The sequence below is a fragment of the Stegostoma tigrinum genome, chromosome 2 (assembly GCF_030684315.1).
Source record: "Stegostoma tigrinum isolate sSteTig4 chromosome 2, sSteTig4.hap1, whole genome shotgun sequence".
In the NCBI taxonomy this organism is placed as follows: Eukaryota; Metazoa; Chordata; class Chondrichthyes; order Orectolobiformes; family Stegostomatidae; genus Stegostoma; species Stegostoma tigrinum.
Window position 1 is genome coordinate 39126004 of NC_081355.1, and position 10190 is coordinate 39136193.

General features: G+C 42.2%; 1 protein-coding gene across 3 annotated transcripts in view; it reads right to left on the reverse strand.

The window, feature by feature from the left end:
• The window catches only part of sirt5 (sirtuin 5), a 33350-nt gene extending 25606 nt beyond the window's left edge, over window positions 1–7744 (reverse strand). Inside the window, exons 1-2 of one of the 3 annotated variants that reach the window (XM_059653594.1) lie at window positions 7661–7743; window positions 7100–7229 (exon numbers count right to left, since the gene is read on the reverse strand). In XM_059653594.1, coding sequence (XP_059509577.1) covers window positions 7100–7211 — 112 coding nt within the window. In that variant the 5' untranslated portion in view covers window positions 7212–7229; window positions 7661–7743. Of the gene's footprint in view, window positions 1–7099; window positions 7575–7656 lie in introns of those variants that run through there. The other 2 variants (XM_059653588.1, XM_059653599.1) reach the window with 2 other exon arrangements.
• Window positions 7745–10190: the final 2446 nt, after the last annotated feature.

Genomic DNA, 10190 nt, shown 5'->3' on the forward strand with positions numbered 1-10190 from the left:
TAATTCGGAGGAAAAGATATAGGGGGAAGAATGTAGAACCACAGGGTAATCAAGACAATTAGTGTGGCTGCATTTTAAGGTGAGTTAGAAGGGACATTACAGGACCAAGAATAGGAGGTAATGCTGAAGCAGTTGAAGGATAGAGATGGCAGTAGCTTATGTGCAACAAAATACTGGCAGACCTATTGGCCAAATACTTGCTCTGCACAGTAACGTATTTTACCAAATTAGGCAGGACAGCAGAATCTGTATTCTTTTCCTCACAAAGTCAGTGATAAGCATTATGTCAAGCTTAAGAGTCTAAATATGCATATTCACACATGATACACCAACTGAAATAACATTAAGTCATAACAGTGACATAAACCTATTTTTGCTTAACAACCTGGGGAGTGTTGCTGAACACAGAGACCGTGGAGTGCAGGTTCATAGTTCCTTGAAAGTGGAGTCGTAGATAGGAAGGACAGTGAAGGCAGCGTTTGGTGTGCTTGCCTTCATTGGTCAGTGCATTGAGTATCGGAGTTGAGAGATCATGTTGCCACTATACAGATATCGGTTCAGCCACTATTGGAATACTACAAGCAATTTTGGTCTCCCTGTTATAGGAAGGAAATTGAGAGACTTGAAACAGTTCAGAAAAGATTTACAACGATATTGCCAGGGTTAGAGAGTTTGAACTATAGGGAGAAGCTGAATAGGGTGGGGCTATTTTCTTTGGAGCGTCAGGGGCTGAGGGGTGACCTTATAGAGGTTTATACAATCATGAGGGGCATGAACAGGACAAATAGACATGGTCTTTTCCCCAGGGTGGGGAGTCCAAAACTAGAGGGCATAGGTTTAAATTGAGAGGGAAAAGAGATTAAAAGGTATCCAAGGGGCAACCTTATCACGCAGAGAGTGGTATGTGTACGGAACTTGCTGCCAGAGGAAGCTGAGGAGGCCGGTACAATTGCAACATCAGGACGGACACATGAACAGGAAGGGAATAGAAGGATATGGGCCAAATGCTGGCAAGTGGGGCTAGATTTATTTAAGATATCTGATCAGCATGGACAAGTTGGACTGAAGGGTCTTTTTTTTGGCTACATATCTCCATGACAATGATAATTATAATCTAACCTCAAAATATAACTTTGCAGGTAATACATTTGAGACGACTGGCATTTAGATAGTGCCTTTTGTGATCTCGGAACATCCCAAAACACCGTACAGCCAATTAAATACTTTTGAAATACCCTATCCAGTTATTTAGATCATAGGGCTCAGAATCCATTAATAACATGATCACTTAGTAACTAGTCACTGTATATTGTTAGGTGTGTCAAAGTACAACTTCAGAGTTTCTGTGCTTCCAATTTAGACTCACTCTCAATAATCAGTGCTACTGTGTTTTAGCCCATCACTGAACCCACATTGCCTTCCAGCTTGGATTGGCGGGGTGGGGGTGGGAAAACAATGAATTTATCCACAAATGTTTATTCACCACATACAACATATTAAGGGCTCTTGTGGTACAGTGGTATTCATAGTCATATAACTCAAGCCCTTCAATTTCCAATGTCTATGCTGACCAACAAATACCAAACTATATTAATCCCATTTACCTGCACTTGGTCCATAGCCTACAATGCTCTGGAATTTTAAGTGCTCATGCAGATATTTCTTAAATGGTGCAAGAGTACCTGCTTCCACTACACTCTCAGGCAGCATGTCCCATACTGCTACCACCCTCTGGAGGGGGAACTTTTTTTTTCAGATCTCCCCTAAACCATTCACTACTCACCTTCAACTTACGGTCTCTGATCACGATCCACCATACCTACGCCTCTCATAATTCTGTACACTTCAATCAGATTCACCCCTTGGCCACCCCCTGCTCCAAGGGAAACAAACCCAGCCTATCCTGTATCTCCTCTTAACAGACTTGTCATCTCTGGCACATCCTGGAGAATCACCTCTGCTCTTTCTCCAGTGCAATCACATCCTTGCAATAGCATGGTGACCAGAACTGCACACAGCATTTCTTCTGTGGCAACGTTTTAAGTTTTAGCAAGACTGCCTTGCTCCTATATTGTATGCCCTCACTAATGACGGCAAGCATCTTTATTCCTTCTTCACCACCCTCTGCTAACACCTTCAGTTACCTATGGACTTGTACACAAAGGTCTCTTTGTTCCCCAGTATCCCCCAAGGACCTACCATTTATTTTGTATGTCCTTGCCTAATTAAAACTTCCAAGATGTATCATCTCGCACTTATCAGAATTAAATTCCATCTGCCATTGCTCTGCCCAATTTACTAGCGGATCAATATCAGACAGTAGCATGAGGCTATCCTCCTCAATATCATCACCTCTGAGCCAGAGAACCCAGGTTCAAGTTCCACCTGGTCCAGAGTTGTATAATATCATCTGTGAACAGCTGATTAGAAAATATCTAGATGCAACACATTCACACACCTTTAGAGATGGTGTGAATTGTCAAACAGGATTGTTAAAAGTTTATATTGGTACGATGATCAGCAATCATTGAAGAGATATTTAAACGAACCTTCAAAAGAATCAGATATGCAAATACAACTAGTTTTAAGATCCACAATAAATAGCTTAGTGGAAACAGATTCAATAGTGGTTTTCAAAGGAGATTTTAATGCTTGAAAGCTTTGGCAGTCAGAAGAGCTTTAGTAAATAACTCCTGGCTGCTACTTTCTTTGAAGTCTCTCAATGTTGTTTCCTCCTGGATGGGAGAACTGCACAAGAATCTGTGTCTGAATTTACCTTTTTACCAAGGGTTGTGTTGATGGGATTTTACTATATTGGACCAATTAGTTAGCAACAGGTACTGTACCTAATATTCAGTTAAGTTTTCCAGCAGTTAAGTTATTCTAAATTACTCTTTCTTTTGTTTGTATTTTAACTAGTGTTTAAATAAATTGTGTTCTACTTAATGTCAAATAGTTTGATCAGTCGCAACACATCTGAAACATGCAGTTTACATCTACCTTCAAAAATAAGAAAAAGTTAGGGATTAGGCTACCTTCTTAAAAGATATTTTGAAAGAGTCTGGCCTGGTCCATTACAGGTCGACAGGGTAGGTGACCCATACAACACCATGTGTGCAGGACGTAAGCACATCTGTGTTCCGAGGGTGAACAAGGCGGCAGAGACAAGTTGTGCATTGTCTTGTTAGTTAAGTCAGAAGAAGCATTTCAAAGAGCAATAGTGGAGTTCAGCCAGCAATATATAAAGAGGGAGGCAGGGGAGATCTGGGTAAATCAAGAGTTCAAGATGGGAGGTTGTGAACAATGTAGAAACAATATACCACAAACTACAGATGTTTCTGAGAAGTAGTCAAGAGAGGGATGAATGATGTTGCAAGATACAAATAAATAGTCCTGGTAATGGAGTAGTATGTGGAGCCCAAAGCTCAGTTTTGGATCATACAATACAAAAGGGAATACATTACTATTTGATGCCACTTGATTAAATAAATTATTTTGTAGTTCTGATTCTGACTAAGTAGTAACAAGTCACAAAGCACATTAAATTGTTACATCATCAAAAGTGGAATATTCAAGTCTAAATAGTATTAAAGGAAAAAAGAACAAATTGATAAAAAAAATTTGCTATAATTTTTGACAACCCCGCTGTCCCCTCAGCAATCAAAATCAGTTTTAAAGTTTCAGCAAAGATTTATAGCTTGGGTTGTGGGTGAGGTTGTTGACTCACTTGCGGAGCTGGCTTGTTTCTGTTCAGATAGTTCATCATCATGCTAGGTAACATCACCAGTGAGGCCTCCAATTAAGTGGTGTTGTTCTACATTTTGCTGCTTGATGATACTCATGTATTCTGAAGGCTAGTTTGCTTGCTGTCTGTCCAATGTAATGTTTGTGGCAGTCAATGCTTAGTATTTTGTAAACCATGTTGGTTCTTCATGTTGTGGGAATGGGGTCTTTAATCTTTGTGAGTATTAGTCGTAGAGTGGCTGAGGACTTTCCTTAATATCGATAACCTTCATTGTCCAAGTGTATCAGTATAACTGGAACAACGTAACTATAGTAGCCCAAGCCAGACATAGACACATACGGAAATTCCTAGAAACATGGTTCTCAACCCATAATGCAATCAACAAACACATAGAAATGGACCCCGAATACAAACCTATACAGATCGAAACCAGAAATGATACTACTCACCTTAATGGACCAGACAGTATAAATGCCAAGCGGAACAGAACAACATCGCTTCATCAGAGGCGTCACTGATGATATTACCTAGCATGGTGACGAAAAGTCTGAACAAAACCAAGACAGCTCGGTGAGCAAGTCAACAATCTCAATCAAACTAAATCTATATCAAATTAGTTGGGGTCTTGTGGCACACAGGCAGTGTCCCAATTATACCAGCGGTAGCAAGCTCTGAAGAAGGGTCACTGGACGCAAAACGTTAACTCTGATTTCTCTCCACAGATGCCAAACCCAAGTTTTTATCAGCAATTTCTGTTTACGTAATACTGAAGACCAATTGGAAGTATTTTGTGCTCGGTTGTTGGATTGAACAGTTTCCTTTCTGTGTCATTGAAAAGCATATCCACTTGCATGTGTCCATACTTTGGCAATAACTTAAAAGCATAATACAAGCAGAGACATAAATAACCTTAACATTAGTTCATAGGCTGTTGCCCATCATATTGAACCAATGCCTCCCTATGTTCCTTAAGCCTGAATGCATTTCTGCTGCTGACCCAAACTATTGTACTAGTCAAGTCTGTAGGTGCTTTTCCAAACATATCAAGCAATCTTCCAACTGATCTATATAAAACAGCATCAAACATCAACACAAGACAGTATCCTGTACGTAAAGGCAATTTAAGTGATGCTGTCCTCTGAACCGATCAGGTGAAAGCAACTAAATAATTTGTTTTTAAATGTCTTGCTACTCAAACTACACCAATAACTATCCATTAATCAAGTTGGTTTTCCAAACACTAACACACCAATTATCTCCTGTTCCAACGATCTAGTCCCACACAGTTGTAATGCCAGGGCAAATGGAAGACGAATTTGGAATTATTTTTGACAATGCCTCTGCCCTCTTAACATTCAAAACAATTCTATATCAAATTAGTTAGGGGTCTTGTGGCACAGTAGTAGCAATTCTCCTGAACCGCTTATTGAATTTATTAGTGGCACTCGTGTTTATAGTCCCTAGCTTTGGCCCAGTACAGATCGAAACCAGAAATGACACTACGCACCATAATGGACTGACAGCATAAATTCCAAGGGGAATAGAACAACTTTGCTTCACCAGAAGTTCCACCGATGATGTTACCTAGCATGGCGACGAAACGTCTGAACAAAAACAAACCAGCTTGGCAAGCAAGTCGACAACCTTATGGAATGATTCAGTTTGGTAGGAAGAAGAGGGAAACAACCACCCAGATGGCCACAGTGGTTTTGGAGCAGTGTAGACTAGAGTTGCACATTGGCACCATGTGGAATTCCAGATATACTGACTCATAGGAATTGGCTGGGAAATTGAAATTTTTGATTGGCAATTCCATTGCATCTGGGATCCTATCAAAGAATATGTTCAAGTGGGAGAATTCAAAGAGTTTCGGCTCACTTAAGCTTAACAGTTACCCAGGAATGGTTAGAGGATTAAAAACCTAGTCTAACTGCCACACATCTATTAATGCTGCCCCCACAACATTTCAGATTCCCCCAACCACATGATCCTCAAACTACCCCCAATCATAAATCTTCTTAACCCAACCCTATCTGCTACACCTAAATTCCTACCCCAGACCGGAATCCAGCAGACTGATTAAACATTCCCATAAGAGACACCATCAACATTTAAATTTCTAAGCATGGCAGAATGACTACTGCAAAAGGAGATGTGGTTTCCACACCAATTTATTTGCTGAAGAACACTTGGATTCCTGGACAGGTTTGTTAGAAGAGGCCCCCATCTTCTATGCTGGAGACTCCTGGACATCTAAACAATAGATAGGTTTTAATCCAATTAGGGATGAAACTAGGGTGCCTATTTCAGAATATCTGCCCCAATGTAAAATAAACTGTACAATTCCAAGTGCAGAAAGAATCGGGTGTTTGTGTGTACAACTGGTGGTAGGACATGTTGACAATGGAGTAACTCATTAATAACAGGAATACAGAGTACAAACGCAATAAGCTCATGTTGAACTTGTCCCATGCTCAGCCTCCACTGCAGTACTACTCCAGTTCCTGGAAAGATGTGAACGCACTAGGTAGAGTGCAGAAAATGTTCCCAAGAATGCTTCCAGAGATAAGGAACTTCAGTCATGAAGGCAGAATCAAGAAATTTGATCTGTTTTCTGTGAAGAGGAGGTTGAAATGATATGTCAAAGAAGTATTCAAAATCTTGAGGGAGTTGGACATCTGAATACAGCTGACAAGGATAATGGGAACTGCAGATACTGGAGAATCCTAAGATGCTGCTTGGCCAGCTGTGTTCAGCCCGCTCCACACTGTTATTTACAGCTGACAAGGAAACCATTCTCACTCATGAAACGATCCAGTGAAAAAAAAAATCTTTTATGGCAAAAACAATGGAGGCACAAGGCAAAACCCTGTGTGGTTAAGGTCTGGAATGCCCTGCCTAAGCCCATGGCGCTCGTTCAACGAAGGCATTCAAAACCCAACTGAAAGGATGAACGGAGATAATGGGAACTGCAGATGCTGGAGATTCCAAGATAATAAAATGTGAGGCTGGATGAACACAGCAGGCCAAGCAGCATCTCAGGAGCACAAAAGCTGACGTTTCGGGCCTAGACCCTTCATAACGTCAGCTTTTGTGCTCCTGAGATGCTGCTTGGCCTGCTGTGTTCATCCAGCCTCACATTTTATTATGAAAGGATGAACGTGCAGGATTACAGCGAGAAAACAAGGGAATGGCACAAGATGAGAGGTTTATTCCGGGAGCCAGCACAGACACAACGGCCTGAATTACCTCCGCCTACGCTCTGAAACTGTGTTTCTCCTGGATTTTTGAGGCACAACTCTACATGACTTTTACTCACCCCGGTTATATTCCTGCCGTCCACAAAAAACCTACCTGAATTTGGGCGGCTCGTTTCAATCTGAATCATTTGCAATTTCGGAGGCCGTTTAAAACAATTTCCCACCTGCGAAACAAGCTTCCTAGCAGTGAGCTGAAGAAGAATCATTGCAATAATAGGCTAGTTCTAAAAAAAAGACATGAAATGTAAAAAAGAAGTAAATTAAACAAACAAGCGATTCAGCTGCCACTAGCGACCAACACGATTTCGCTGCGCCGGAAATTGTGCAGGGGGAGGAGCTGAAAGTACAGAAGGCAAGGACAGAACCCCCGAGGTGGGGGGTCAGTTATTCCTGTCCCCAGTGTGTTTAAGGGTGCCTGCTGACATTGTTATGGTGCTGTTAGGAAGAGACAGCTCGGCCCTAGCCGTGGCTGCTGAGAAGACTGAAGCTGGTGTTGGTGGGCACAAGATGCAGCCTAAGGTCCTGCGGCCCACAGGCTCTCCATGTCTCCCCGCTCCGTCCTGCACAATAACCAGCTGCAAAAACGAAAAGCGCTCCTTCCTAAGCCCCTGAGGATAAAATACTGACTGTTTTAGCGTGACCCAAATTTACCTACGCTTCCTTGGAAGCAGCGGGAGAACCAGCGGACAGCAACACACTCTGCAGGTCCCCCGTCCCCCCACAGGACAGAAGCGGCTGTTACAGACAAGTGGGGAAATTGCGCCCCCTGCAGCACCGGCGGCTACACCTCCCGGTAAAGCGTGGAGCTCGGCACGTCCGTCTGCAAGAGCCAGTACAACCACCGACAATCATCAATAACAAACATCCTAATCGGGTAGCCTTACAAAAGCCCCAAATTTTGACAGACCTATTATTAATCCTCGATCATCATTAAGAGAGGAGAACATTGCGGTGTTGGAAAGGAAGGAATGTTTTCTTGGTAGCCAAGCTAATGTATTTCATGGAATCTTTCGACTTTTATGTTCACGGTCGCAAACTCTCCTAGTTCCACACACCCACCTTAGCTCAACATTTTTGTTTCTCGTCAGATAATTTTCAAATTCTATTTTGAAGGCCTCAGTAGAAGGTGCCTCAACCACTTTCAAGAAGTGTATTCCAGATGTGGAAATATTACTTTGAGATGCCCTTCATTAGGACTCTGAACAAAGGTCATTGCGATAGCTGATGGCTTACACCTACTCACTTCAGCTGACATTTCCTTTCTCTCCAGCATTTGTCTTAGGGTACCAAAATCAACCAGTAAGTTTTTCTCACTCACTCTTTCTAGCATCCATATTATGCAACAATAAATAATTGTGACATTCAAGTGGTATACTATCTTCTGTATATGCATTCAACAGAAATTCATTTTTTGAGAGAAAATCCTATATAATAGGATATCCTTTATTGTCACGTGTATTTTTTTCACAATGGCTGCATCTAATGGTGCCATCTCGGATACTAGTACCTAGGTACCTATCTTACATACAAAGAAAAATAAGAGGAATAAAATGAAAATAGCATTGCTTACATTAAAGAAATAAGTTTGAAGTAAAATAATCATAACATACTTAAAAGATTGACATCACAGTCCGGTGGACAGTTTCAAATAGCAGCAGCTCAGCATGTATCAGAGAAAAGGCTCAGCGGTTAGCACTGCAGTCTCACAGTGCCAGGGACCCGGGTTCGATTCCTGCCTCGGGCGACTGTCTGCGTGGAGTTTGCACATTCTCCCCGTGTCTGCGTGGGTTTCCTCCCACAGTCCAAAAATGTGCAGATTAGGTGGATTGGCCATGCTAAATTGCCCGTAGTGTTCAGGGGTGTGTGGGTTATGGGGGATGGGTCTGGGTGGGATGCTTCAAAGGGCGGTGTGGACTTGTTGGGCCGAAGGGCCTGTTTCCACACTGTAGGGAATTTAATCTAATCTAATCTAATCATAATGGGAACTGCAGATGCTGGAGAATCCAAGATAACAAAGTGCGAAGCTGGATGAACACAGCAGGCCAAGCAGCATCTCAGGAGCACTGCTTGGCCTGCTGTGTTCATCCAGCTTCACACTTTGTTATGGCAGCTCAGCATGTAGTCCGAGCACCCGTGTCAAGCGCACGTCCAACTGTCCTGCTCCGCTGCAGTCTCCATTCCACTCCTTGCCAACATTCAGCTGCAACAAGTTACGCTGCTCCAAACCTAGTCCTCCTTGCATTGCACCTGGGGTCACTTCCCCTCACGTTGCGCTAGGTCTCATGACCCCTCCGCTGCGCAGGGACGGCGAGAAACCGAAAAAAATGGAAACAAGGAAAAAGAACCGACGTAACGGTGGAGAGTCCGACTCTCCCACCATCTTGCCGGAAAGTAGCCAGTGTTCTAGCAGCCAGAGTACTTTTAACAAACATTTTTGTTTTAACTTCCAATGCTGAAGAACCATCTTTCCGATTTTTACCTTCCATAAATATTATGAAACCAGCTGTACTACAGGATCTGACTTTCATTGAACACAACCTGTTGTCAGCAAAAAGAGCTCATTGACAAAGATCTGCAAGATCTGGGGTTTCCGCTATTTTAACTGAAAAAGACTCCGGTCAATTGCAATTACAGCCCAGGTTGGGAATGCAGTTCTAAAAAGGATTTCCAACTCAGGGTAGCTACAAAACCATATGGATGTTTCATGGGTTTCACTGATTTTAGTAAGTTTTCCACAATAATTACAAAATCACGATACTTAGCAAAGGGCAGTAGCCAGTAGTTGTACTCACAATAGTGTTGAACGGTTCCTTAAATACTGAATTTTCATAGTATTCACTAGGTTATATGAAATTTCATTTCAAACTGATTACAGCCATTGTTAAGTGATAATGGGAACTGCAGATGCTGGAGAATCCAAGAAAACAAAGTGTGGAGCTGGATGAACACAGCAGGCCAAGCAGCATCTCAGGAGCACAAAAGCTGACGTTTTGGGCCTAGACCCTTCATCTAGGCCCGAAACGTCAGCTTTTGTGCTCCTGAGATGCTGCTTGGCCTGCTGTGTTCATCCAGCTCCACACTTTGTTATCACAGCTATTGTTAACTTGTGTAAAGTTCCAGCATATGAAAACAAAGGGGAGAATTACAAAAAAAAATCACAATGCCCAAGATTAGCATCAATAATT